The sequence below is a fragment of the Lynx canadensis genome, chromosome B4, assembly GCF_007474595.2.
Source record: "Lynx canadensis isolate LIC74 chromosome B4, mLynCan4.pri.v2, whole genome shotgun sequence".
In the NCBI taxonomy this organism is placed as follows: Eukaryota; Metazoa; Chordata; class Mammalia; order Carnivora; family Felidae; genus Lynx; species Lynx canadensis.
Genome location: NC_044309.1, coordinates 75,928,979 through 75,956,958, shown reverse-complemented (window position 1 = coordinate 75,956,958; position 27,980 = coordinate 75,928,979). Strand labels below are relative to the sequence as shown.

Here is a 27,980-nt window from a genome sequence, read left to right as displayed (position 1 = left end):
TCCATTAATCACTCTCTTCAAGCGAGTAATCTTTCTGAGGCCTATAACCCCTCATGTTTCCCCCTATGTTGTCCCAATTGTGAAAACCTTTTATTTCGACTGTTAGCAAAAAGTCGGCCCATTCCCTGCCGTAACCACGCCCCCTTCATCACACTCCCGGGGCGAACCGGAAGAGATCGCGCCTCCCCTAGTTCGCAGGCCCGGAAGTAGATGTGTCTCACGGAAGCCGGGTTTGGCCCTGCGGCTGCTGCCGTCGCCGCGGAGAAATTGTTGGAGCTGGCAGCCTAGGAATGGTGAGACCTCGCGGTTCGCTTCTGAGGGTTCTGAGCAGAGTTTGGGGCGAAATGGAGTTTTCCAGAGTGCCGCCGGGGAAGACCCCCCCCACAATGTTTGGGGCCCCGCCCCGGTAGCGCCCCGAAAATCTGCGCATGCGTGGGCCGGACCGGGCCAGAATCTGGTCCGAGATGTTACGCATGCGCAAAGGTGGGCAAGGCGTAGGTGGGGTGAGACTTGACCTGGGAGTTAGTCTCCTGTCCCTCGCCACCAGTTCGTGGGGCTTAACCCAAGGCAGCGAGGACATCTTGGTGCACTCGGTGCTTTGCTTTTGAGTTTCAGGGCTGACTTCACCACTCTTATTCCGAGCTCCAGAAACAGACCGGCACTACTCCCCCACCTCGGGTGTGCACTCGGAGAACGAGGGCCAGGGAAGGAAGGGGGCCCAGACTTAGCCTCAGGCTACTCTTCACCTGACCCCCAAGTGTCAAGATTCCCAGCCGTATCCTATGGAGCCGAGCGACTAGAGCACCTGGGGGCAGGGCCAGAAAACTGTGCGGAGAGCCGCCCTGGTCTGAAGGGGCGGGGCCCGCAAGCGGCACGCCCAGAGAGTCCCCAGTACCTGAGTTCTCTGGGGTTAGGAGCAGGCGCCCCAGGGCGGTGGAAATTCGCTCAGTTACCAAACCGCGTTTTTTTAGGTTCCACGCAGTCCCACCCGGTAAATCTTCAGCCAAAGCTGAAAATGAAAATAAAAATTAGATGGACAGATCAGAGTTCGATCTCCATTTCCCTGCTTTGGCTTGGAAGGGCAAGGGTGGTGCTGCTGAACTGAGTGGGCAGCGAAGATAAGAAAAAGTGAGCCACTAATCCCTTGTTTCCTGCTGGTTTATAGTCGAGGCCCTTCCTAGCGACTGTGAGTAGAATCATAGAGGTCTGTGGACCCCCTAAAATGCTATGTGTTTGTACATTTTCCTGGAGTCCATAGCTTTTATATTCTAAAAGATGTCGCTGACCTTTAGAAAGCTGTTGGTTTATCAGGGTCATGGCAGAATAGAGCCTTGTGTTTCTTCTCCTTATGTCTTCCCTAGTTTATGGGATCCTGGGGGAGCTGTTCCAGTAGAAGGTGGGGCTGGCCCATTGGAAACCTGTGCCTCAGGGAGCCTTATTTCTCCTTTGCAGAATCTCCTCTCAGCCTCTAAGCTCACCTGGTCAGAATCCTTGGATGAGCCTGTGGGACCCTTCCTCCTAGCCCTGTGGTTTGGAACCAGTGGCTTTGGGACTGTAAGAGGATGGACAAAGGTAGTATGAGGCCAGGCCAGCTCCCCAAACGCTCAGGCGCCAAGCATCTGCTGATTCCACCCCGTGCCTGGCACGTATGTCTTTTCGTCCTGACTGGGCATTGCCACCTCCCCCTGGGCCAGCACCACCCACGTACCTCTCGGCAGAGGCCACAATTGACTGACTTGCTGTTGAGCTGCCGCTCTTTGGCACGGCTGCATTTTGATGGCAGAGGGAGCAGTTATGCCCAGAGCCCGGTGTGTCGGCATCACCAGTCTGACCTGAGCACCATGTGCTGCACGACATGACACGTGGCACCGGGAGAACTGCCCAGCGTGGAAGGTCTGGGCCAGGTCTGAGCCCAGATGGGATCTGGATGGCCAAGGAACTCCCACCTTAAAACCTCAAATGTCAAGGAAGCAGGGGAAGGGCCAGGAGGGCTGGCAGGGGGAGGAGGAGCAGAGGAGGGGTCCCATGTTCAGAGGCTCAAGGCTCTACTAGGCACTTAGGAGACTTGAGTTCACTGCTTTTCTTTTTCTAGATTCTCAGGGGCTGCTAGATTCATCTCTGATGGCATCAGGCACTGCCAGCCGCTCAGAGGATGAGGAGTCGCTGGCAGGGCAGAAGCGGGCTTCCTCCCAGGCCTTGGGCACCATCCCTAAACGGAGAAGCTCCTCCAGGTAGTAAGGGTTCGAAGGGCCAGGAACTGGGCAAGGGCATTAGGTGCTACATGTCTTCACCACTGTTGCGGTGGCTACCCGAGCTCTGGAGCCTAAGTACTGGCAGAGCCTTGTGCTTTCCCTACCAAATCCCCCTTGTGGGATATGGGCCAAGGGAGGGCGATCTGAGGTCTTTGACATGGAATCTTTGTGGTGCAATACCCTGTCATCTCAGAGGGATGGAGCATAGCAGTTCCGTGCCCCATCCACTGAGCCGGAGCAGTTAGCGCCCAGCCGGGAACCTGCTCTGTTTCAGAGGCTGAGTGTGTGCAGGTGGGTCCTAGGGAAGGGGCAAGGGATGCTCACTGGGTAGGACTCTCCACAGGTTCATCAAGAGGAAGAAGTTTGATGATGAGCTAGTGGAGAGCAGCCTGGCTAAGTCCTCTACCCGGGCAAAGGGAGCCAGTGGGGTGGAACCAGGGCGCTGTTCGGGGAGTGAACCTTCCTCCAGTGAGAAGAAGAAGGTGAGGGATTGGGAGATGTGGGGGCCAGGGCCAGATTTTGTTTTTCCCCACCACCTTTGCCAGCTGACAGGGGCCCTGGCAAAGGAGACTTGTGAGAAAATCAGGTGGCCTCAGCCCCAACCTCAGATGCCTCCCTCCTGAGAGCCCATCGCTCCCTACTCCCCCTTTCTTGCTGCACCCCCCCCCCCCCACACACACACACCCTGTCAATGCGTCCTGTATCACATTCTGTGTGGGAGGCATGGAGCGTGCATCTATTCTGGGAGCAGACAGCCTGTTCCCAGCATTGCTGGGTGTAAAAATAACCCCCAGGTGGCATTGCTCTGGCCCTAGACACCGTACCAATAAGAGTGGTTTCCTGGTATCCTCCCCACCCACCCTCCACTCTGGGGTTGAGGGTGCCACCAGCAAAGAGAAGACCCCATATGTTCAAGGATTATGTAGAAGTACTTTGGTAGAGGTGGGAGGGGGAGGGGTGGGGACTAGAAAGCCGAGCTCCTGCCTGTGTTGCTTATGGTTGGGTGGGACCAGGGCCACCACACAGTGTGTGAAGTTCAGGGTCCAAAGCCCCATCTGCCCTGATGCCGGCTTTGAGCTCTTCCTGTCCTCTGCTCAGGTGTCCAAGGCCCCTAGCACTCCCGTGCCGCCCAGCCCAGCCCCAACCCCTGGACTCACCAAGCGTGTGAAGAAGAGCAAACAGCCACTTCAGGTGACCAAGGATTTGGGCCGCTGGAAGCCAGCGGATGACCTCCTGCTCATCAATGCTGTGCTGCAGGTAGTGCTTCCCACTGCAGGCTTCACGTCCCCCCTCTCCCCCGGCCTGCGGTTCCCAGCCCCTGCACTAGCCCAGCAGCACCCTGGGGGTGGCAGGGGAAGGGTCCTTCCCAGCTCTAGGGCTGGGACCAACCCATCTGGGGCCTTGCAGACCAACGACCTGACATCTGTCCACCTGGGCGTGAAGTTCAGCTGCCGCTTCACCCTTCGGGAAGTCCAGGAGCGCTGGTACGCCCTGCTCTACGATCCGGTCATCTCCAAGTGAGTGGGGCCAGCTCTGGCAGCATGGAGGGACGAGGAACACTAGAATTTGGCTCCTGGAACAGAGAGAACTATACAAGGAACCAAGGGAGGGGCCTGGGAGGCAGGACTCATGGGGCCTTGCATCCTCTGGGATGATATTGAAACCAGGCAGGCTTGGGAGGGAAGCTTCTTCCTGCTGCCAACCCGGCTAGTCCTGGCTTGATGCCAGAAGCAGGGGATCTGGAAGCTGCAGAAGCAGCCTGGAAAAAATATCCGAATGAGCGCCAGGAGCCCTCGTTCCACCAGGGTGGTCTTGGGCAGGTCACTTTCCATCCTTTCCCCACTGACCTCCACAAGGAGTTGGAACAAAAGAACACCAAGGCCCCTAACAGTCCAAGTTTCAAGTAAGCCTGTGTGCATACGCCGTGCACACTTTTCCTCCTCAGCCACTTCGTTTAGCATTGTCATTGCTGGCGGGATGCTTACCACCCATCTTCTGTTCCACGGTCTCTAACACCATTTAAGCTGTAGCCACGGCCCTGACAGGAAGCGGGCAGGGCTCAGCTTTGGAGAGAGGATGTGGTGGGCAGTGGGTGGTCTCGGGATCTCCCTCGGGACTGGTCTCTGGAGGCTGTGCCTTGAGTGTCTTCGAGGAGGTGAACACTGGAAACTCGGTTTGTTGAGTTGCCTGTTACGCTTTCAACAAACGCATGAGGCCACAGGTGCAGTGCTAAGCCTTCGGCTGGTGCTGCTGAGGGCCTGGCCTCTAGTTCTGGATCTCAGAGGCCTATAGGAATCCCTGATTGCTTGACCCCCTCCCTTCAACCCTGCCCTCTTTCTCCCTCTACCCCCTCAGGCTGGCTTGCCAGGCCATGAGACAATTGCACCCAGAAGCCATTGCCGCCATCCAGAGCAAGGCCTTGTTTAGCAAGGCTGAGGAGCAGCTGCTGAGCAAAGTGGGATCGGTAAGGCTGAGGAGCAGAGAAGGGCAGGGTGGGGACCTAACCACTGGGAAAACTACGGATGTGGGGAGGCCCCACTGCCCGGAAACGTGCCCGGCAGGTCTCGTATATTGGTAGGGGCCTTTGTGGATGGGGTCCTTAGGAAGAGCCAAGACTGGCTCCCTCTCACTTCTCCCAGCTCCTGGTGGGGACAGGGGGTGGGGATGACGAGGCGGAGACAGGAATGAGAAGACCCAAATGCCGAGAACACGCTTCTTGCCCTCCAGACCAGCCAGCCCACCTTGGAGACCTTCCAGGACCTGCTGCACAGACACCCTGATGCCTTCTACCTGGCCCGTACTGCCAAGGCTCTGCAGGCCCACTGGCAGCTCATGAAGCAGTATTACCTACTGGAGGACCAGACAGGTAACTGGCTCCAGGAGCTGGCGGAGTGGGTGTGTGCGTGTAAGTGTGAAGCTGTCTGGGCACAGTTGCCCTCAGGTGCCCAGTAACGGATCCCTCAGTGGCCCCCAGTGTCTTGCATCTCTTGGCAGCAAAACTTCCTTCCAGGAGGAAGGAAAGTGGCTGGAATGACACTCAGCAGCATGGTAAGGGTAGCCCAAACCGTCTGCAATCCTGAGCAAAAAGTCTAAATGGCAGTGTTGTCTCCCACTTCCTGTTTTTGTTGTCGTTTTTAACATATTTCGCTGTTATGTAAACAATACGCTAACATAGTCTTCGTGAATAATGTTGAAAGTGAATAAAAGGTGAAAGTCCCCTGCACTGCTTTATCTTTCCCCATTTCCCCCCCAGAGATGGTAGGGTCTCTGTCTTTCTGCCCCTTCCCTCTCTCCACTTTCCTTCTCGCTGCCTTGGAGCCATGCGGAAATTCCCATTGGGCCTTCACACCCAGGCCCCCCTGCCTTCCTCCTTTCCCAGGGGCCAGAACACTCTCTGCCCACCTCTTCCTCACCAGCAAGTTCTCGCTCCTGATGACAAACTCGGGGAAAGTCAGCTGACTAAAGTGCGGGAGGCTCTTCAATTCGACTTGGGATTTGGGATCAGGCTTTCGTGGTGCAGCGTAGTGTAGGCACACTCTGCCCTCCCTTCCTGGATGGTATTGCCCATTAGCGTCTCCATAGTTGTCCGCACTATTCTGGAAATGAGGCTTTGCCTGTGCACTCCGCCTACTCCCTGGGTCCTACTGCTCCTGGTTATCAGAAGACACTCCTGCAAGAGGATTTGAGGAGATCGTGTCAGGGATGCCCTGTCTTTCCTTCCTGAGGGTCTCTGCAGTTAGTGGGCAGCCCTCTTTATTCCTGCAGCTTCCACAGCTCTGCTTGTGCCTCAGACTCCGACGTCCCTGAATTCCCACAGAGAGTGGACACCAGATAAAGTTGATTTATGCTGCTGTAGCTGGCTTCTTTGAAAGTTATCTTGTGTAAACGTCTCTATTAACTCAGAGGTTTAATTTTTCTCTCCAAGAGTCTTTTCTGTGGGTATTTGATTTCTCCTTCGCTGTCTAGTGCTGGGAGGTCCTAGGAACTGGGTAGATATACTGCTTGGCTCTCAAGTTGGTTGAGTATTAAATTGGTGGGATTTCAGGCAGCTGCAGTGGGGGAGCAGTCGGGGACGGGGCGGATGACTGTCCCAGTCCCTTGTTTCCCACACAATCTGACCTAAGGGGGTTGAGGGTGTGGAGCACTTGTGACTCCTGTGCAGCCCCCCTCACTTCCCCGGGCAGACAGTGACCACACCCCGGGTGTTGACAAACTCCCCAGCCGACGGTTTCACAGCCACTAACTACTGAGCGACACTGCAGTCCTGGGAACAGCTGGCCTTAAGGCAGAAGTTCTCAGAGTTTGTGGGCCCCCATCCCCTTTTGCAATTTGGTCAGAAAAAAAAAAACGGAAAAACTTCCACGAAACTATTTATTCTCAACACATCTAATGGACTCTGATATTATTCTATCCTGTTTCTTTTTCTTTTTTTGTGGGGGGGGGGGGCGGAGGAAGAAATGAAACTAATTTCATGACTGTTAATACCTCATGACCCGCAGTTTGAAAAATACTGGCTTACGGGGGGGCAGCTCACTTCGGGCACATCCTGAGGAGCACTTGACCGGCATGTGCCTCTCTCTGCCCCCTGCTGAGTGTGGCAGAGAATATTTGGGAGCGTATGATGTGTCGGAGGAGCATTTTGGATTTGGAGTCAGAAAAATAGAGCTTGGGTCCTGCCTCTGTCCTAACCCTGAGTCACATGGCTTAACCCTGCTTCCTGTGTCTGTCCCCTTGTGTGCACAGGGGAACTGACAGCGATGCCTTCCCTCCTTAGTTCAAGGCTGTGTGAGAACCCTTGCACACTGAAAAGCACACACGAAAAGTCAGCCTTAATTCCCTTTTCTTTCTAGAACCACCTCTGCCCTTAGCTAATGTCAGGAATTCTTTGTGCCAAAAGAGGGTGTCTAATCTGGTCTGTGCTCTGTTGCCTATTGATTGCAGTGCAAAACTGTTGCCACAGGTTGTCTTCACAGTTTGTCCCCTTAGTTCAGTTGCTGCACGGCAGCTTAGGGTGGAGTAGGAGCGGCGGCGCTGACCGTCCCCCCGTCCTTTGTTCAGTGCAGCCGCTGCCCAAGGGGGACCAAGTGCTGAACTTCTCCGACGCAGAAGACCTGATTGATGACAGTAAGCTCAAGTGAGTGGCTGGGGCCACAGACAGGGTACAGAGTGGAGTGTGCCCCCCCCCACCCCCTTGGGTGGGCCAGAGCTCCCTGGGCAGCACTGCCCAACCTGGCCTCCTGCTGCTGAGAATCGGGCCCAGCCCACACCCATCCTTGTGCACCGCTTGCCGCTCTTGGCACCTGGTCTCTTTGCTGAGCCCCATCCCTTCAGCAACCCCCTCCCCCCCCCCCCCCCCCCGGGAAGGAGGCTAGTCCAGGGTCATAGGAGCAGCCTCCTGGGTTGTTCAGCGGAGAGACTGAGGAACACCCTAATGAGCCAAGTAGCACCTGATGGTAATAGCAGGTGATCCTGATTCCTCCTCCTTCCCCCTTCTTCCCACAGGGACATGCGGGATGAGGTCCTAGAACATGGTAAGTGTACCCTGGTGGGGACCGTTAGGGGGTGGAAGCCCCTGCCAGCACAAAGCATTGGTATGAGGTGCTGATGACCTCAGAGCATCCCCGCTTACCACCCTGCCTCACCCCAGAGCTGACGGTGGCCGACCGGCGCCAGAAGCGAGAGATTCGACAGCTGGAACAGGAGCTGCATAAGTGGCAGGTGCTGGTAGACAGCATCACAGGTGAGGCGGCGGGGGACCCGGGTGGCGGGGGGCCTGCTCCAGCTCCCTCTGCCCCACCCAGAGCCCCTGTGCTTGCCTGGCTGGCTGCGCCCTCATTTCCCACGCCCTGGCTCCCTGCCTTCCACCCCGCGGCCCTCAGGCGGGCTCTGCGTGACACCAGCTGCTCCCCCTCGCAGGCATGAGCTCTCCTGACTTCGACAACCAGACTCTGGCGGTGCTGCGGGGCCGCATGGTGCGATACCTGATGCGCTCCCGAGAGGTAAGGCGGGCCCGGCCCCTGCTTCCCCGGGTTTCCCTCCTCCGCCAGTCTTGTCCTCGCTGACCTCTTCTGTGTCTGGCCCCTGATCTCTCGTCTTTCCCTGACCTGTGTAGACCCATTCCTCAGGTCCCAGCCCTCACCTACCCCGTTTCCCCAGATCACCCTGGGCAGAGCAACCAAGGATAACCAGATTGATGTGGACCTGTCTCTGGAGGGTCCGGCCTGGAAGATCTCCCGGAAGCAAGGTACCGGCAGGCGGCAGTGTGGGGGTGTCCCTCCCAGCCTCTCGCTGCCCTCCGGCCCTGCAGCTTGGTCTCCATGGGAACCCGCTAGGGTTGAGCAGCTGGCATTTCAAGAGCTCTAACTTGGGAGTCATGGGTGCCTTCTAGCCTGTTCCCGGGAAGCAGTGTGTGTGGGGACTGCAGGCCCTCTTCTGGCCTCCCCTGTCTCCTCATCCCTTTTGCCTCTCCATCCCCACAGGTGTCATCAAGCTGAAAAATAATGGTGATTTCTTCATTGCCAATGAGGGTCGGCGGCCCATTTACATCGATGGACGGCCTGTGCTGTGTGGCTCCAAATGGCGCCTCAGCAACAACTCCGTGGTGGAGGTGAGCTGGGAGGGAGGTGAAGAGGTCATGATGAGACCCGGGGCATGGGAGGCCGGTGTGTGGGCCTGGCCCCCAGTCCCACCTCTGTCCTCAGCCGCTTTTCTCTCTTGCCCACAGATCGCCAGCCTGAGATTCGTCTTCCTCATCAACCAAGACCTCATTGCCCTTATTCGGGCCGAGGCCGCCAAGATAACGCCACAGTGAGGAGTGGTGGCGGGACCCGTGTGCTCTCTCTGGCCTCCGGTTCCCCTGCCATTCCAGCCCCTAGGAGCTAGGAACTCAGGCTCCTGGAAAAACCATGGGCAGGAGGAGACCCAACTGGCCCACTGATCTGAGCCTCTGTGGGAGGGCAGGGCTGGTCCTTGGGAAGCCCCTCGAGGCTGGAACCCTCCGGCTTCCTTAGAGCCAGAGCCCCTCCCCTTCTCTCTCTGCAGACCACCCTCCTCTGCCCCTCAGATTCCCACCTTTTCCCTTTGTCTCCAGCTGATTGGCTTCAGACTTTTCCTTTATTATTTTTCTTTTGTAAATAAAAAGCACCGAGTTCCAAAGTAGTTCTTTTTATTATATATATTTTTTAATATAAAAAATGGGACTGGTGAGGCAGGGACACATGCAGGGGATGGCAGAATCCCTCGGCCTCAGGCCTGTCCTCCATCCTGCAGAGACAGGTCAGAGAGCAGGCTGAGGTGGGGCACCAAGATTCCCAGCCTGGGGCCTGCCCCTGAAGCTCCAGCCCACTCGTGAGAGTCAGGGGCCAGGCCCTCTTTAAGTCTCGGGCTCCCTGCCCTGAGCCGGGGACCAGCACAGAGTCCTGGGGAGCGGCTGCCACTCTCTCTGCCGCCCCGAGTTCGGGCAGAGCAGCAGACGGCAGCGTGTCTGGCAACACTGGGTTCTGGGGCTGGCAGTCAGACCCCCGTGCCTTCTTCCTGGGTCCACTGGACTGTGCCAGAGCCGTGGCAGCCGATAAGCACCATCTCCAGGCTATGGGGTTCCCAGGGCAAGGCCAGGCCCCCTGACCCTGGCGGGGGCTCTCCAGTACTCGCAGCCTCGGCCTGGTTAGTGGGTTCCGGGGGCCCAGTCCTAGCCCCTTCCTCGGGGGCCGGGGAGCCAGGGGTACTGGGCTCGGGGCAGAGCTCTGCTGAGGCCGGGGGCTCTGAGTCAGAGGTGGGGGTCCAGAAAGCTGTGGCTCGAGGCCAAGGGGAGCTCTGAGAGGCCGGGGGGCCCCAGGGCCAGGGTGCTACGAGGGGAGGGGGCCCTGGACGAGGGTGGGGCCAGGTCCCACTCAAGACAGAGGCAGCTGGGGGCTGCAGGCAGTACGAGGATGTCCCAGTGTCCACACACAGAGGTTGAAGGAGCCCAGAGGTGCCGGCTAGGCACGGCCCCTCTCCCGATGCCCGAAGGCAAGGACCCTCCCCGTGGGGCGCCAGGACTTGCTGCACAGCCTGGCGAAGTGACTGCAGACCCTCCCGCATCTGCAGCACCTGCTCAGACAGCTCTGTCACCTTTAGGGAACGAGGCAGGAAAGAGGGCGAGGTTAGAGAGGAGTCTGGACCTCACACAACGGCAGCGCCCACCCCCCTCCCCTCGGCTCCCCTCCCCACCTCCACTTTGCCTCTCACCCACCGCCTGCCGCAGCTTGTCCAGTGTGTCTGTGTTCCTTGCCTCACTGGGCCCGAGGGGGACAGTGAGCAGGCCGTTCTCTGCAAAGAGTAGACTAGGGTTACCAGCCAGCACCAGGAAGAGGCCAGGCGTGGGGTCCAGGCCTCTGCCCCAGTTAGCACAGACCACACTGGCCTGGCGGGGCCTGATGCCAGCCACGGCCACTTCCAGCCTTGCCCCAGTTGCCGAATTCTACCCAAACCGCAAGGAGCCCTTGGGCACGCTGCCCCACACTTTCCCCCTCAGGACGCTGCCCTCTGTGCCTGTCCTCCAGACACACGACCGCTCCCAGGAGCTCATTACCTGGTCCGCTCTTGGGGCTGCGTGGCCTGGGGACCACTTTCAATTCTGCTTCCCCCTTAGCCCTCTATCCTCCCCAGGGTCTTAGCAACATTATCTTCTTTAACATGCACGACAACCGTACTGCAGACCAGAAGCTGGAGCGAGAACCGAGATCTTGCTGCTGGAGAGCTGACCGCAGGGGTCCAAACCCCTTCCCGACCACCAAAGTGCTGGTCTTAACCACCAAAATGCCCAAACCATGCAGGCTGGGAAGGACAAGAGGCAAGAAGTCTTTACCCCGCCGGTTTCTCAGGGGTGCGCAGGGCAGAGAGGCAGCCCTGCCCACCTGCCGCCGCCTCCCATCCCCCAACCTCGGAGCGGGCCTCAGTACCTGGTCCAGGGGAGGGGCTGCTGCTGCATTCCGGGCCAGGCTGCCCCATACGGAAAGAGAACTTGGGCTGGTCGGAGCCACAGCCATCCTCAATGCCATCTACTACCCTATGGACACGGGTGCCAGGACAACAAATCAATCCACGGGCAACCACTGTGGTGCCCTAGTGTCCACACACAGGAGCTCCCTGGAGTTCGGGGCCCAGGAAAGGTAACACGTGGTCCCTTTCCCTAGGAGCTTGGAGTTTTGCCGGGGGCTCCAAGCTTGAGCAACAGGACACAGCAGGAATTCTGAGCAGTAAATGGCCATGGACCAAACGGTTAGGGAGGGGCCGCAGGAAGGTGGAGTCCAGGAAGGCTTCGTGGAGGAGGCTGGGACCGGTTAGGATGGAAGGATGGACACCCAGGGGAGGAATGTGCCTGGCTGGACCCCAGGGCTATCGCCACCATCTTTGCCAGATCACAGGGGCCCAGGGCCTGCTTACCTGGGGCTCAGATCCGGGGGTACATTCCACAGTACAGAGGGCAACTGCAAACCCTCTAGGCTTCGAGGGTGAAGAGAGGGGCCGGCCTCAGCCTGTGAAGCCCCTGCCCTGCCCGGCCGTCCTCTGCTCCTTAGCCTGGGCCGGGGCGCGGTTCGCCGTGGGGATAGCAACTTAGCAGCGGAAGAGGAGGATGTGCAGCCGGGGGACAGCAGGGGGCTGGAAGGCTCGTCCGCTGGGGCCGGTGAGGCCGCGGGGCCCTGCTCCCCATCCGTCTCCTTCTCCTCCAGTGTGGACATAAGGGTGTTGTCACCACTCAAGGAGCTGGTGTCTGCCTGGGGACAGTGGGGCACAGGGAACCAGCCTGGATAACCCCTACCGTGTCCCAGTCACCTGCCCCCCGTGACCTCATCTCCCTAGAAGGAGCCATCTTTGTTAAACTGGATGCCCAAGATCTCCCACCCTCGGAGGCAGAGGCTGTTACTCGTGGCAGTGAAAGGAGGTGGGTGGGGGACTGCTCTTCTGCTGCCACCACAAAGCCACCAAGCCCTGGAGGAATTTGCTGACCTTCAAAATTCTAGCCAAATGTGGATGTATCACCCCTCTACCTGGTCCCTCAGGCTAACCGAACTATCCGCGGGAACACAGTGCTAAAAACTGGTTTAGAACTAGTGGTAGAAGCCAGGAAAATTTGAAGCCCCTCAGAGCAGTTGTCTCTCATGGTGAGGAAGCAGGAAGCAGGGAGAGCCGCAGGGCTCTCTTCGGAGGCAGCCTGGAGGACTAGTGCCCGGCCCTGCCCAGGGGCCCCATCCCTCACGTGTGGCCTCAGCCTCCATCCCTTAAGACTCCGCTGTGGACCAGGCCAGGCCGTCTCGGGCGGGCCGGGGAGAGCCGGCAGGGCTGGCGGAGCACGGCTGGGCTGGGCTCTAAAGGACAGCGTGGGTATATAGGGGCAGGAGACGGGAGAGTGTAGACCCCCCACAACGTGTGGGGGTGTTAACACCAGGCCAGGCGCTCACACGGCTCCTCCCCAAACCCCAGCCTCTGCCCACTTCACCAGCCACCACCCCAGCCCCCTCCGCACACATTCCCGGTGCCCTCACCTCTGCGGGGCCTCCGCCGGCACCCAGGTTGTAGCTGAGCTCCCCTCGGAGGCCCCGGCTGAAGCGTGGGGCAAACTCGGGGTACAGTGCGAGGCTCTCGTGCAGCCCAGTCAGCTGGAGACACTGCAGGACGCAGTAGGTCAGCCCCTTTACATCAGCATTGGCCTTGACCACCTGTTCCCGCCGGGGCAGCTCACAGCCAATCAGATCACCCTTCCCTGGGAAGCGGAAGTAGAGGTCAGCAAGCCCTGCCCCTCAGCCCACGTACAGAGGGTCAAGCAGAGGCAGCTGAGCTTCTCTTGTGAGGTGAGTGGGGCTTTCGGAGCCAAGACCCAGACGGGCAGAGGGGCCCAGGCTCCGGCCGACCCCCGCTCCTTATCTCTCCGGCTCCTCAGACAGACTTGGAGTGAAAAGCACTGAGGCCCAGGAGCTCAAGCACTTCCGGGATGGAAGCCACTGTCCTGAAACACACCTGAAGTCTAGCTCTGAGATTAACTGAGCGGTCAACAATTCTGGTGGTTCCGAGGCTGTCTGTAGATGGGAACCCGGGCCCCATCTCTACCTATAACATCTGCAGGAGACCCCACAATCCGGTATCTTTCAAGCCTCACACGTGATTCAGGTGGGGCTCATCCAGGAGCCAGCAGGTTAGGGCCCAGCTCGGCACAGTGAAGAGGTCAGGCAGCCACGCTTCTTCATCTCCCTGAACCCTGGTTCTTGCGGGACGGATTTTGTACTGAACTGGGTCCTGGTGCTTTCTTGATCTTACCAGGTGTCAATGTAGGATTTTCCCACCACCCAGCTGGGACTGCCACCTGGCTGACAGCAATTGTAAAATGGCATCAATTAGAGTCCGTATCCCAATCTCAGAGATGTTAAATTATAGGGGGAAAATGTGCATCTTACAATCAATGAACTAGGGTGCCTCCAATCACGGACATGTGAGGAGTAAGCAAGTTAGTGTAGGTAAAGTGACTGACACAGAGACGATCAAAGTTCGTTTCCTTTCTCTCCCTCTGGACAAGAGTCCCCTGTAGATCGTTCCCAACAGAGACGGCCTGCCGTAGGCAGAGCACTCACCGCCTTCACAAGGCAGCTCAGCCCACTGCCGGAGTTCGCAAGATTGGAAAGCGTTTCCTTACCCTCAAGGAAGAAGATGGATCACTGCCACCCTCCACCGTGGGCTGGCTCGTGCTGCCAGCAGGACTGAGCTTAGCAGCTCCTGTAAATGTTCACGGACTTTTGCTCAAACTTAAGTGTAGAAAGCATTGCTGTTAAATTGTATTTTCTTGGTTTCGGGCCATCCTTCTGGTTCCTTCTGAGAGCTGTTTGGATCTCAATGTGCTCATCTGATGAATGAGCTCTCTCTCCTGTGTGTCATCTGGAAGTAAGAGAAGTGTGTATTTTTTGTCTTCATCCAAGAGGTGAGATAGAATCGAGAAATAGGACAAGACCAATGACAGAGCCTCCATGCCATCAGTCTCAGACCAGAGACTGCCCTCCAGGCCGGCATTGCAGCCGGAACCTCCAGCTCAGCGTTCCAGCCCCCTCAGGTCTTCCTGGTACTGTCACCCAGCCCACTTCTCTTCTCTTGCCTCCTTCCCCCACAACCGACTGTGTGTGCTTAGCTGTTAGCTCGTACGCAGAGGTAGGGGCCAGAATTGACGCCACGAGCTGCACGGTGAGCCTCAGCGGCCAGCAGCAGGCAGGAGGCCCCTGGATGTCCAGCGAAGGAGGCAGGTGGGGGCAGGAGTGAAGGCAAAGCAGAAGACCAGGTTGTGGGGAACCGGGCATACATCGGGGCACCCGGAGCCATCAAGTCAACAGAGGAAACAATTCCTCTGGAACGTGTATGCAGGCACAGGATGGATCAAAGGTGGCAAAAGCTCCAGTGCTGGGGACGCAGGCAGTGAGGTGAAGGTGGCGGACATTCTTGAGGCTCGTCTTAATAGTGAACAGGATTATTTTGCAACCTGGTGCGTGGCAGCAGTGAGGAGATGTTCTTACAGGACCAATGCCAGCTCCCAGCCACACTGCTTCCTCGGCTCCGAGATGAAAACCATCTGTTTAATAATCCGCTCGTCAGTCTTGACCAGTCTGCAATTGTCAAAATCTGTCTGTTTGCCCTTCCGAATCTCTCCAGTTCTCCAGCATTTCTCAAGGACTGCCAGCTATATGTGGGGGACCATAATTCCGTTTCCTGGGAGTCCTGGCATAAAAGGCATCTAGGTCGGGAAGCCAAACTCCCAGAAGACTCAAGGTGAAAGGTGTGGCAGCCTCTCACCTCTCTTACCTCCAAGACCCCCTTGATGGTATTTCTTTTTCCTGTTGGTAGATCATCCTCCTCGGGGGAGCGGGGAGGGACGCACAGTAGCTTCTGGGCATCTAGTCTTCTTAATTCTCCAGGTTGGTGACAAACCTCAGCCCCTCCAGGCGTCAGCCACCCCCACGGTGAGTCTACAAGCACTTGGCCGAGGTTTCAGCTCCCTTCCATCCCCTGTTGTGAGGCCCTCCATTACCCAAACAGGTCACAGAGTTCCTGCCTGCTGGGGGCGCTGCTGGGAGCCTCCCACAGCCACGGACACCCTCAGCTCTGTGTTTCCAGGAGTGCTTTTGCGTGTGCCTTCCTAAAGCCCGGTGTGTACAGCCTGCCATCCTGAAATTGTGCCCTTCCTTGGGGACACGGCGCTCCCTTGATCAGAGCTCCTGAAAGCACAGTGTTTGAAGCCTTAGGGTTGGCAGACTAGGTTCTAACCCCACCAGCCAATTCATGAACCTCTCCAAGCCTCCTGCTCCTTCCGTGCAGAACAGGCACGACACCAGTGCCTCTGCCAGGGGTTTTGTGAGGTTTGTGTGAGCTGAAACACCTAAGCCCCACAGTGAGACCCTTGGGATCAGCATTATTCTGACGTCCATCCCACAACTGCAATCTCTTCTTCCTTGTCCAGGGACTCGACCCATTTCCACCTCTTTCTTTTGCCAAGAAGGGAAGTATATAGGCAGAGTCCGAGCCCTGCTGTTGCCCGCTGGGACCCTGGGCCTGCTCTGTGACCAGCCCTAGGAAAGCACAACCCCCCCTCTCCCCTGACCTGGTGGAGGGGCCCCACAAGAACAGCTCTCATTCCCTTCTTGCAGCCCTGCCTAAGCACTCTCTCCAACATTGCCATCCCTAGTATTTGATTTTTCTCCTTGGCAGGAACTGCTGATCCCCCCCATCCCCTCATAGGCTGCAGGCTGGTGGTCCTCCACTCACTCAGGGGGCCTTGAACACCTCCTTGTGTTGCCACCCGGTGGTCACTAGGTCCGCTTTGAGCTTTGTCTGCTTGGAGCTTTGCGCCATGGCTTCTCCTGACTCCGTCCTGGCTGTTTCTCCACGGGTGGCCTTGCCTGTGCCCCCTGTCCACGTTTCTGCTGATGGGGCCCTGGTTCCACCCACCTCCCCCAAAACCCCCGCTTCCTCTCCTGCCCTCACAAACCTAGGATGGCAAGTACGGTGCCGCCCTTGAGCACCTCCATGGAGCCGGAGCAGACAAAGTAGAGGGCCTGGAGAGCGTCCCCTTGGTGGATGAGGTACTCGCCAGGGGTGCAGAAGGCGGGACGCAGGGCCAGGGACAGTGCCCGCAGGCAGCCACGGCTCGCGGCCTCAAACAGAGGCAGCTGCAGAACCTCCTTGTGCAAGTGCATGGCGATGTCTGCTCGAAGCTCGTCTGGGAGGCTCTGCAGCAGCTGCAGGGGGGAAGCAGGTGGGGAGGTTAGTGGGGGCAGAATGCAAGGCAGCCTCCAGCCAGCCCTCTTTACATCCATCCCACAGGCCTTAGGAGCAAGGGGAAGTGTGGGAGGGACCTGAGGCTCCGTGCCTGTAGCCTGTACCGGCAGTGCGGGAGGCTGCCTCTGCCCCCCTCCCATCACTTTAGCCCACCGTGAGCTGCTTGGCTTTCCTCCCCCAGGCCCAGAGCCGGATGTCGGTGAGCAGAGCCTCCAGGCCTAACAAGGGTGGAGAAAGGCCTTCAAGGCTTTTTGCCCTCTGCCCCATGCTACTGCCCACTCCCGGGGAGCAGAAGCCAGAATTTTGTGTTCCTTGCCCCCCAGCCCACTCCTGGGAATTTTAGGCCAAGCGCATACTCCTGGAAGGAGCAAAGGCTGGAAGGGACAGCTCTGGAGGCCTGCGCACCTCAGTGGTGTCGATACCGTTGTTCACAGCCCACGTCGCCTGGAAGTACTCGAGCATGCGCTGCTTGAGGGGCTTGGGGATGCGGTGGATGCGGATGTAGTCTCGGAGGTCACGGGTGCGGCTGTGGTACAGAAAGCGGCGGGCGTACATGCGCTGGATGATGGCCGTCACGTTCCCAAACACCACCGCGTGCATCAGGGCTGGGGAGGGTGGCGAGAGGGGGTCACCTCCAGGCCCGGCCTGACACCACTCTGGACACATCTGTCCTCCCTCCCACCATCCAAGTCTCCTAGGCAAGACACGGGCCGCTGTGTGGCAGGGAGTCCTGCAGAGCCACATGGGACTCCCCTGGCCCTGGCTCTGTGTTCCTTCAGTCCCCAAAAGCAGAAGAACCTCTGAGAAGGACCTTGGGGCCCTGGGGGGAGGTGGGGTGTTGGGGCCACCTGGAGCCACAAGTCTGAGAGTGGGCCCAAGACAGGGAGAGCAGCAGGCCTCACCGCCAATGAGCATGGTGCAGATGGAGAAGATCTTCTCGGTGTCCGTGTTGGCGGACACGTTGCCGAAGCCCACGCTGGTGAGGCTGCTGAGCGCGAAGTAGAGGGAGGTGATGTAGGCGCTGCGTAGCGAGGGGCCGCCCAGGAGCTCCAGCCCCGTCCTGTTGGCCTCCCCGCTGACGCTGCTACAGTTGTCGTTCTGGCCGGAGCTGTTCCCTGCCACAGGGCTGCGGCCCACCAGGTAGTAGGGGGTCTCGAGTCGGCGGGCCAGCTCCTGCAGCCAGCCTGGGGAGGGGACAGGGCACACCTAAGCAAGCGGGATGGCACTGCCACACCACAGGCGCACGTGTGCCCACTGCTTCCCCCGGGGCGGGGGCCATGTGGATGCAGACCCCCCCCCCATGTCTTCCCACCACTTTCCTCCTCTGCCGGTCCAGCACACCCTGTCCACCCCCTCAACCCTGACCAAGACAAGCACGTGAGGACGAGGCTGTCGTCTCTCCAGCCGGCATCTGCTGGTGCCGAGAAGGGAGCAAGGCGCATTGCACCCTCTCTCCCGTGGCTGCCACTGATCCCAGCCAACGGGCCCGGCTGGAGGGGCACAGGGCCCGCACCGGCCAGTCTTGTTCCCAGGGACGGAGAGGTGAGGCCACCTCCTCTGCCCTGTCCACCCAGATTCCTCTTGCTCTTTCTCTGGGCTCACCTGCTCCCAAAGGCTGCTTCCCCCTCACCCCTCCCACGACCACACAAACCACCCAACCCCATGTTCGCATTCTCAAGCACACCGTGGACGCGTGCATACGCACCATCAAGGCCACAGACGTGCTCTGCAGTTGAGAGGATGAGGACACACACGTATGAGCACATTCACAGGTGCACAGCCACAGCCACTCACACAGGAAAAGCCTGAGCGCACTTGGGAGAGAGACAAGGGCACACAGGTGCTTGCACTCAGACACCCAGGTAGGCGAGGCGAACACGAGCACACAGGTAAGCACACTCAAAGGCCACAAACAGGCAGGCACCTGTGCACACACAGAGGCTCCTGAGCACACATGCAGACATGGGTCAGCCTGGGACACTGGGCAGAAGCTGAGAGTGCCCCAGTTCCCCCCATCAATCCCACACTCTCTGGCTTGGACTTGGCAGGAGGTGGAGCTGAGTACTGGGCTCTCTCAGGAGCTCTGGCTACCCACAGTCACTCTGAGCCCAGCTGGAAGGTTGTGGGAACTCTAGGGTGTTGGATGGGGGTTCCTGGGGTCCACAGAGGTCCCAGGGATCCTGGCAGAACCGGGGGTCATGGGGAGCAAGGGAGAGAGGGCTGATCTAGGGTGGAGACACAGAGGGCAGGTGCAGAGAGGGGGCTCAGGGTCTGTGGCTGCAATGGAACTCACCTCTCCACACGCGCTCTGCCACTCCCACCTTGACACACCCAGCGTCTCTGCTCCACACTCTCCCGAACACCTTACACACACTCTCCCTGCCATCTCTACGCCCCTCCTCACCCCCAGACCTGTTTATTCAGCGATCTCACAAACATGTGCCTCATGCACAACACCCGAGGGCCATGTGATGGGGCTCAAACGGACATGCTATGGGTTAGGGCTAGAGGGCTCCCTAGAAGAGAGGACATTGGTGTTTGGTCTCCAAGGATGGCTAGAGTTTTGACTCAGAGAAACTGAGAGAAGGTTGTTCCCGATTTAGGGAAGGACCATATTGGGCCATCCCTAGGGATGGTGACACGTGCAAGCAGTAGCTCAGCTTAGCTGGAGTGTGCGGTTCATACTGGGGGCATCAAATTCCCTGCTAAGGAATTTGAGGGGATGTGTCAAGGCCTGAGCCAAGGTGAGGACTTGCTCTCCTGTGACTCGACGTGTGCTGCAAGGATTCACGGGAGTGTGCCAAGCTCGTCAGTCGCTCTTCAGCTGGGCCCGAGTTGAAGCCAGTTCCAGGTAAGGAGAGTGGGCAGCAAGGGGTGAGAAGCAGGAGGATGAGGGGAAGGTTCCAGAGGGGCCTGTCCTCTCTGTCTTGGCCATGGGGCATTGGCAGCTCCTGGAGCTGGTGGTGCGGGGAAGCTGTTCCGGAGGCCAGTGGCTTTCGTTGAGAAATGCCCCGAGTGATCTCCCTCAGCATTTAGTACAATCTTTTGAAAATGCAGCCCATCTCTATGGGGCTAACGGGAATAGGGGGAAGGAACTCTGTGTCGACACCACCCACAGCAAGGCAGAACCCAGGCAGGGAAGCTGAGGGCAGGGACCTCCCAGAGCCAGACCAGGAGGGGGCGCCACTTCCCCTCCAGAAATCCCTTCTGGGTCTGGACTCTGGGAGGTCTGGGTGTGGCTCTGACCCAGCTGGGGAGTCGCTTCTCTGGAGAAACAAGAAGGGGAAGATGATGTGAAGAAGGACTTGGAAACTCCCCTAATGTGAGCTAGTACCAGCCCAAAATAGAATGAAATTACTCCAGAACTTAGGGTGCAAGAATTAATATGAATATCTGCAAAACAGCCAGGCCCCCACTTGCCCATGTTCTCCATGGCGGGACTCAGAGCCCCTCCAAGAGCCAAAGACATTCTTCCCATCAGCTGAGCAGCCTCTGTGAGGTGGTCAGAACAAAGGAGCCACAGGGACCGGAGACTCAAGAGTGGCCCTATTTGGGCGCAAACTGACCTGGGGATATGGTGTCTCAGCCCACTTTGGGATCAGGGCTTTGCATCACTATTATCTATCTCCCGGCCCACTGACCGTGTCGCCATGTCCGCCTCCATCACAGCCTCCCTCTGGGAAGGGCAGGTGCCAAGGAGCTGACACTGCCTGCAGCAGCCCGATTCCGTGTGCTCGGCAACTAGAGCTTTGGGGAATATCCAAGTGGGCCTCTGGGCCACACACCAGTCTCCGCGGGCTTGGCAAGGGACAGAGGATTTGCAAGAGCCTCCTTGGCCCTGAGAACTGATCGGAGCATGTTTCTAAGGCCCAGCTGGACTCCTGGTGACCCCACCAAGGAGCAGATGGTCATGCAAGGCCATCTGAGTAGCTGGCCTGCTGCCCATGGACTGGAACAAGCATACAGGCCAGTTCCTGGGAAGCCACCAGAGGGCTGGAGGGCAAGGGAGGGAGAAGGTGTGTTCGGTTTTGGAGCCTCAGGGTATGAAGAGTTAGAACTGGCTGGAACAGAATGGTTCAGAGTTAGAGGAAGGATGGAGGTTGAGCTGGTGTAGTGGCACCATGGAATGACAGGGGACAAGGTGAGGGGAGGAGACAGGGCCAGGGCGGAGGAGGCTGACGGAGGGCCTCATTGCTCAGGGCAGAGGGGTAGAGCAGTTCAAAGGGGTGTGGTTAGCAGAGTCAGGTGCCACAGGGACTTCAAGGGGATGCGGGTTTGGCCCTAGGAGGTCACTGCAACCTGCCAGGTACCATTTTGGGTGGAGAGGTGGGGGTGGGAGCCTTCCTGGCAGGAGTTAAGATGTGAGTGGGAGGCGAGCAGAGGGAGGAGTGGAAGTAGAGGTGAAGTGAAGGAGAGTGAGTACACCAGCGGAGCAGAGAGAAAGGCTGCATTTTAGGCCTGGGGGAGGGCAGAGAAGCAGCTGAGAGGGATGGGCCTGCATATAACAAGAGTGGGGAAAGGCCTTAGAGGGCAAGGTGTGGGGGGCGGGATTCCGAGAGGGTGGCGCAAAAGCACCAGGCACCAGAAGTACCCAGGGCAGTGGCTCCCTGCATGGCCTTCTCCTGAGAAGGGTTGATTCTCAGCTGGGCAGAGGCCTGAAGAATGTGACAAAGGCTAAGGCCACAAGGAGGGTATGATGGGTGAGTAGGACTCCCCCGGGCCCACCAGGCTTTCTCCACTATGCCTGGCTGCTGAAGAACAGGCCTACCTCAAGGTAGTGGCTCTGTCACAGTCACACCTGTGTGCACGTGTGCACACACGCACACACCAGCCCCCACATTCTTCTCACAAACACACACCTACTTGCATGTATGCCCCGGATACACATGCAGACTTGCACACATCCCTGACCCCCCATATCAGCTCACAGACACACCCGTGGACTCACATTTCCCTGACACACACACACTCGAGCAGACATATTCCTCTGTTACATATGTACACACACACTCTCCCCTCCCACCCCCCCCCACCCCTCGCCGGAAGCCTCTGGTACCGATCTCCGGCAGCTCCGAGGCACTGCTCTCGATCTCCAGCTGGCCGATGTAGAACCAGACGCAGGCCACCCAGTGGGCGAGCAGGGCGAACACAGCCATGAGCAGGGTGAGCACCACAGCACTGTACTGCGAGTAGCGGTCCAGCCGCGGGAGCAGCCGCAGCAGCCGCAGCAGCCGCACCGTCTTCAGCAGGTGGGCCCCAAAGTACTGAGGTGGGGGGAGACAGGGAGGTCACCCCAGGGCCGGCCCCGCCAGCCCTGCCCCAAAGCCCACCCAATCCAGCCACACTGACCACGTTGACCTTGAAGGCATGTAGCAGGTCAAAGGGCAGCGCCGCGATGACATCCAGCAGGAACCAAGTGGTGACGTAGTGGAGGCAAATGGACTTTGGGGCAAATACCACCTGGCCTGACTTGGACACAAATGTGGTGCGGAAATTCAGCACGATGTCTGCAAGAAGTTGGGGTGGGACTCAGCATGGGGTAGCGGAGGGGCCACACCTTACTGGGCATTGACACTTTACTGGGTATCTGACATGGCCTGGGGCCCCCTACCATCGTAGTTCATACAGAACTCTAAAGGGTGGATACTGTTATGCCCATTTGATGGAGGGAGAAACTGAGACTTGGAGAGGCTATCATCAGCTCAGGGTCATATAACCCGTTAGCAGTAGAGGTATGTTTGGAACCTAGGTTTGATTTCAAAGCCCACAGGTCACAAACAGGGGGAGGGCGTGGGGGACACTTGTCAGCAGGCACAGGAAACCATGCAGACTATCCCCATCAAAGCCCGAGGGGTGCCCGGCATGGGGTGGGGTGGGAGGCACAGGGCACACGTACCAAGAATGAAGAGGACCTCCACAGCCAGATCACAGACGCTGGGGGCACTGCGGGCGGCACTGGGCTCCCGGGCTGTGCTCACACACACGCTGTAGGGCACGGTGACAGCCACGTAGAGGGTGGCAAGCAGGATGAAGCCGTCCCAAGTGGCCCTCAGTGCCCCACAGTGCAGCAGGATGAAGGGTGACTTTCGGATGGCTGCTACTTTGTACTCAGGCAAGTTTGGCTTCTCCCCAAACACCCCCTGAGAGGGGCAGGGCAGGTCCAGCCAGGGAGGACAGGAAATTTATAGAAGCTGAGTTGGATAGGGTCTGGGACAGGCAGCCACCTCCTTTCTCTCCCTGCATACTCAAAGCAACCTCTGACACGGGCATTAGAGCCCTCATGTTACAGATCAAAAGACTGAGGATCAGATGGCCCACTGACTTAGCTGAGGGCACACAGCCGTTTAGGGGAAGAGCCGACATTGATCCAAGTCCCATCTGACTCCAGGGCCAAGACTCTATCTTTGATGGATCAGGCATCTGACATTCCCTCCCTCAGTCACAACCCCAAAGTGCTGGTGGGGCCTGGGTGGTCCCCTGGACATCCTCTCTGTGCTGGGCTTAGTTCCCCTCCTCTATCTCCTCAGCCTGCCCCTACGGTGCCCTGCCCCCCAAACACACACCCTTATGTGCAATCCACCTTATTGAGCTTGTGCTTGCCCTTGGGCTGCTTCTGCAGGTGCCCAGACAGGTGGTAGAGCACAGCCCGGCTCCGCCGCCGGTTGGCATTGAAACCTTTGGCTCCTGCCCGGCCATATCGGCGCCGGCCACCACCTGCAAAAGAGCGGCCCGTGAGGATGGTGGGGGGAGTGCCCACACCCCCTAGCTAGGGTCTTGTGTGGAGGACACCAGTTGCTGGCCCATGACCTGGGCCAGTCTGACTCATTGACTGGTTAGTCTGTTTAGAGCTGGGGACTCCAGCATCCTCACTTCCAGGGGCACTTATAGACACTCTTCCCCATGCCAACTTGCAGGAGAAGGAGGTCTGGATTAAGGCAAAGTCAGGAGAGGATCTCCATAGGGAAAGGCCTGAGACAGGAGTGGGGAGGTGGTTCCCAGGGCTGGGGGGTGGGTAGGGGGGATGGAGAGTACCCCTAGCATCCCCAGCTGCCCCCAGTGACAGCCTTGTGAGCTGGCCGTAAGGCCTCCCCGGTCCTTGGAGGATACAAGAGGGGAAAGGTCCCAGGGACTAAAAGAGGGCTTTGGATGGGGCTCCCAGTCAGCTCTGTGTGAGGGAAAGGTACCAAGTGGGTCTGCACTGGGCCCCACTAATTGGTCCGAAAATGGTACTTCGCAGGCACTAGCGGAGTTTGTTTGCTTTCCGTTTCTTAGTAAAGTTGACTTCAAAACTCCAACTTTGTCTCAACTGGTCTCTTTGGAAACAAGCTTTCCATATCTGGGCATGTGGAGATGAGAGCCTCTCTCTCACCCAGCAAAGTGGGACTCAATGAGTGCAAGAGGGTGGGGGGACCCGTGAGCCCAAGCTGGGTGCCAAGGCCCCACCCACAGCAGCTAAAATCAACAGCCCCACGGGCACCCACCTGTCTCCTTCCAATTGTCAGGGCCCCCTCGGTTCTTGGTGTCACTGATATCCTTGTGAGAGACCAGGAAGAGGGCCACCTCCCCTTTCTCATTCTTTATGGGTATCACATCGAGGAGACACCAGAATGGGAGCCCTGGGCACAAAGACAGACTTAGCCTAGCTCCTGTTCTCCACCTTGCCCGAGGTGACAGAGGTTCCACTGCCACCCCCCCGCCAAGACACAAGCAGGATGGGGGCTTTTCTGGGAGTGGAGCGGCGGCCTGGCTCCATTTAGGACAGGGCTTGATGGAACAGAGAGGGTGGGGGAAGGCAAAGGAGAGCAGAAATGACCATCAGACATGTGTGTTCATAGACCTGTCCTACTGAGACCGGGACATTTTTCCGCTGAGGTGGGAAACTCAAGATTGGAAATTGAGTGGAGACTGAGGCTGAGGTGGGGATGGAAGAGAGAAGCCAAGGGACAGTGGATGGGGCGGGGAAAGTAAGGGGATGTGGGAAGACAGGACGGGATGGGGAGATGGAGAAGATGGGGATGGAACACAGGGGCAGTGGATGGAGTGGGTGCCAGGCTGGGTGAGGCCTCAAAAGTGAGGTGGGCTGGCCAGGTGGCCCCTCACCGCTCTTCCGGTACAGGATCAGCTCAGCCTTGAACTCCTTGTGCTCATCCAGCGCCTTGCGGATCTGTTGGCGGACAAGCTCACTGGTGTCTGGCCCATAGAGGAAGGAGCAGGCGCAGCCCCGCTGCATGACCTCGGCCCGGGAGAAACCCGTGAGGTCGCAGAAGCCATCAGAGCAGTAGACCACGGGGAAGAGCCCCGCCACCTGGGCATTGCCCAGCACGAAGTTACTGTCTGCAAGAGAGCACCTCTCAGAGGAGGCATGGGGTGGGGGGGCACAGGGTCTACCACCCCTCTTTCTTAAATGCCTGCAACCAAAGGGTGGGTGTCACGAAACCCAAGAATTCTGTGTGTGTGTGTGTGTGTGTGTGGCTGGGGTTAGGGCAGGCAGGTGCGGTTTATAAACAGGAATCAGTGTGTCACCTGTGTACCAGTGCCCTGCAAGGGTCCACTCCTAGCCATGTGTGTATGTGTATATTCAGGAATCAACACCGAGGTTGGTGAATGGGGCCCTGTGTGGGAACTGTGCCCTCTGGACCGAGTCCTGAGCAGCTTGGGGTATAGGGTAGGGCTGGGATGCCCAAAGAGGGCTGTACAACCAGCTCTAGGCAGCCACAGCCCCACTCATACCTCTGCCAGGTCCATTCATGGCTGTCTGGCTCCTCTCACTGGAACCCACCTGGATGGGAGGCGGTCCAGGCCACCATTCAGCCTGCACTTTTTTGAACCCCAGCTGCCTGATGGGGCTCAGGAATTAGTGAATGTGATAAAAAATGGGGGTGTAAGCATGGTAGCTGCACAGCACTGCCTGAAGCCAGCAATGTATTGGGGAGTGGGGGGCACTGAATCAGCAGGCTGCAGGATGGAGAAGCCAGTGTGTGTGTGTGTGTGTGTGTGTGTGTGTGTGTGTGTGTGTGTATTGGGGCAGGGGGCTGCTCAGTGATGGGCTCCCACCACCTATCAGGAACTGCAAGACCATGAAGTGTGCCAAGCAGAGAGCTGGGAAGCCCCACTGGGGGTGAGTGTGAGGGAGCGGGAGAAGGAGGGAGGGGGTTTTCACGACTTTCCCTGTGCTCAGAGCCCTGGAAACCCAGGATCCAGAAGCTCTGGTCGCCTACTCCAAACTTCCCCAATCTTGGTAGGAATACCCGAACCTATCTTTGGGGGTCTAGAGGGGTCCTGTGGGTTTAGGCTGGTGAGTTTAGGCGGTGAGGTGAGCTTGGACAAACAGTGTGCTCCTAAATCCTGCCTACTCTATCTCCTTTGCAAACCTTTTTCCTAAATCTGATTTTTGAACCCTCGGGCTGTCCCTGAGCACCGCTCCTCTCCCTCGTCCCCCACCCCGCCCCTCCACTTCTATGTTAGTCGGGGGAATAGCGCCAGACTCAGGAACAGGGTGGGTTAGATTCACTAGGTAGGGGTTCGATCTCTAGCAAACAAATAGCATCCGGGGCCCCAAACCCTGAGACTTCTGGCCGTCTTGCCCAGCCTCGTGTAAAGTTGACCCTGGACCTTTTGGGAAACGGCGTCTGGAAGGAGATGGTGGTCCCGGCTACAATCAGGGCGTTGGGGACAGAGGGTGAGAACAGGAAGGAGCCAGGCTGAGATGTCGGGGAGCGGGACCTGCGGGAACCCTGGCAGGGAACGGCTTCTCTGGGAGCCAGTGGAGTGAAGGTCAGACTCACGCGTGCCGTCGAAGCGCGTGGCGATGGTGTCCAGGAAGGTGTTCTGCGGCGCCAGGAGTCCCCGCATGGCCGGCATCTTAGGCGGCCGTGGCCGCCTGCCCCATCCCTCCGGGGCGCGGGGGCTCAGCGCCGGGGGAGGGCGCCCAGCTCGGCCGCCCCCCACCGGGCCCCGCGCCCCCTAGCGCAGCCGTCGGAGGCTGAAACCCACCCCGGGTTCGCAGGCCCGGCCAGCAGCCGGTGCGCGAGGGGGCGTCCCCGCCGTCGGGGCCCGGAGCATGGCGCGCGGCCTCTCGCGTCCTGGCCGCCCACGAATGCCGGGCTCCAGACTCCGCGCTCGCCGCGCTCTCCGCACCTTCCGCTCGCGGCGGCGGCAGCAGCGGCCGCGGCTCCCGTTTCGGCTGCGGGTCGGCTCCCGCTCGGGCTCCGCTCGGCGCCGGGTCCCCGCAGCTCCCTCGGTCTGTCGGGGAGAGGAGGCAGCCTCCCTCCCTTCCTCCGGCGCCCGCCGCCTGCACCGGGGTAACCATGGAGACGGGCACACCCAGGCAGGGCCGCCTCCTTAAAGGGACAGGCCTCCCGCCTAGGGATCCCCTCCCCTTGGGACCTCGGTGGGGGCAGGGGAGGCGGCGGCCCCCCTACCCCCGCCGAGCCTGCTGCCCGAGCCGCCCCAAGCCGCCCCGCCCGCCCCTCGGAGAAGACCGGCGAGCGCCTGGTCCCGCTCGGGCTGACTCAGCGCAGGGGCGAGGCGTCTTTCTCTGCAGCATGGGGGTTCGCACAGAGCCTCGCAGACTCTCCTCCCCCGGAGCGACCAGAGGAGAACTCCGGCGGGGGGGGGGTGCGCGGGGAGGAGGGGGCTCTGTGTTTTAGAAGACGCTTTCCCCGAGGAAAAAATGTAAAGGGAAAGGGGGCTGGGCGGTGGTGGGAGGTGGGGAAGGCAGGCAGAGGGACCCCAACTGTACGGGAAAGTCTAAAAGGAGATGGGCTGGAGGGTGTCTAAACGCAGCTTCTGGGCATCCAAGCCTTTGTCAGCCTCAACTTGACCCTCGTCACTGGGAGGTGCAGCTGCAGACAGGAGCTATCAGGAAACGGGAGGGTGGGTAGCCCTGGAAGTAAGGTTGAGACGCTCTCGGTGAGTGCCGGTGGTGGTGGTGGGTGTGTGTACGGGAAGGGTGTGGGATATTTCTACTCTTTGTCACCTTTTGCCTCTCAGGCAGCTCCCGAGGGTCAGGTTGCAAATACAGCGGACGGGTAGGACGTCAGACACTGGGAGAACTTCTTAGCCTCGTGCGTGCGGATCCCTGGCGAGCGAGCGAGCGGGGAGTGAGAAGGACCCGGCCAACGCTGCCCCAACTCCTCGAGTCCCAGAGTAGCGGGCTCTGCGCTGTGGGGGGAGCGGTGGCTGCAGGGACCCCCTCCCGTGAGAGGGTGGGAGGAGGGGCCAGGCGGGGCCGAGCGGAGCGGGGCCGGGGCGGCAGTCTGTAGCTTGTCTCCGCGCTGCGTCGGTCCCCCCGGCTCGCTCTGCCAGCGCCGCTCCTCCTCCCTCCCACGATTTGCCAGCGAGCGCGGCTACCGCCCGCGCCCAGAGGAGCCGCCGGGGCCAAAGCAGCAATTTGTTCCCCAACGGGTGAAGCGGGAGGCCCAGCACCCCCGCCCCTCA

General features: G+C 59.0%; 2 protein-coding genes across 4 annotated transcripts; one reads left to right on the top strand and one right to left on the bottom strand.

The window, feature by feature from the left end:
- The first annotated feature begins 180 nt into the window (after positions 1–180).
- Positions 181–9,410, top strand: MCRS1 (microspherule protein 1). Of its 3 annotated transcripts, none has more exons than XM_030322533.2 (15): positions 181–293; positions 1,453–1,572; positions 2,093–2,231; positions 2,596–2,734; positions 3,351–3,509; positions 3,660–3,769; positions 4,608–4,716; positions 4,980–5,118; positions 7,311–7,386; positions 7,755–7,783; positions 7,900–7,992; positions 8,169–8,251; positions 8,409–8,496; positions 8,732–8,859; positions 8,977–9,410. In XM_030322533.2, exons 2-15 carry the CDS (start codon positions 1,563–1,565, stop codon positions 9,061–9,063), a joined length of 1,389 nt encoding a protein of 462 aa, XP_030178393.1. In that variant the 5' UTR covers positions 181–293; positions 1,453–1,562; the 3' UTR covers positions 9,064–9,410. The 3 variants fall into 3 exon arrangements, with proteins under 3 accessions (XP_030178393.1, XP_030178392.1, XP_030178394.1); XM_030322532.2 differs by having other exon boundaries at positions 190–293; positions 1,453–1,904; XM_030322534.1 differs by lacking the exon at positions 1,453–1,572 and having other exon boundaries at positions 206–293.
- On the bottom strand, positions 9,407–26,433 carry KCNH3 (potassium voltage-gated channel subfamily H member 3). Its single transcript, XM_030322530.1, has 15 exons — positions 26,327–26,433; positions 24,642–24,875; positions 24,023–24,157; positions 23,122–23,255; positions 22,438–22,681; positions 21,891–22,048; positions 21,598–21,805; positions 17,444–17,725; positions 16,947–17,146; positions 16,252–16,501; positions 12,776–12,993; positions 11,676–12,007; positions 11,192–11,298; positions 10,483–10,559; positions 9,407–10,361 (listed from the first exon to the last, which is right to left on the bottom strand). The coding sequence occupies exons 1-15, from the start codon at positions 26,400–26,402 to the stop codon at positions 9,765–9,767; spliced, it is 3,252 nt and encodes a 1,083-aa protein (XP_030178390.1). The 5' UTR covers positions 26,403–26,433; the 3' UTR covers positions 9,407–9,764.
- Between the last annotated feature and the right edge of the window lie 1,547 nt (positions 26,434–27,980).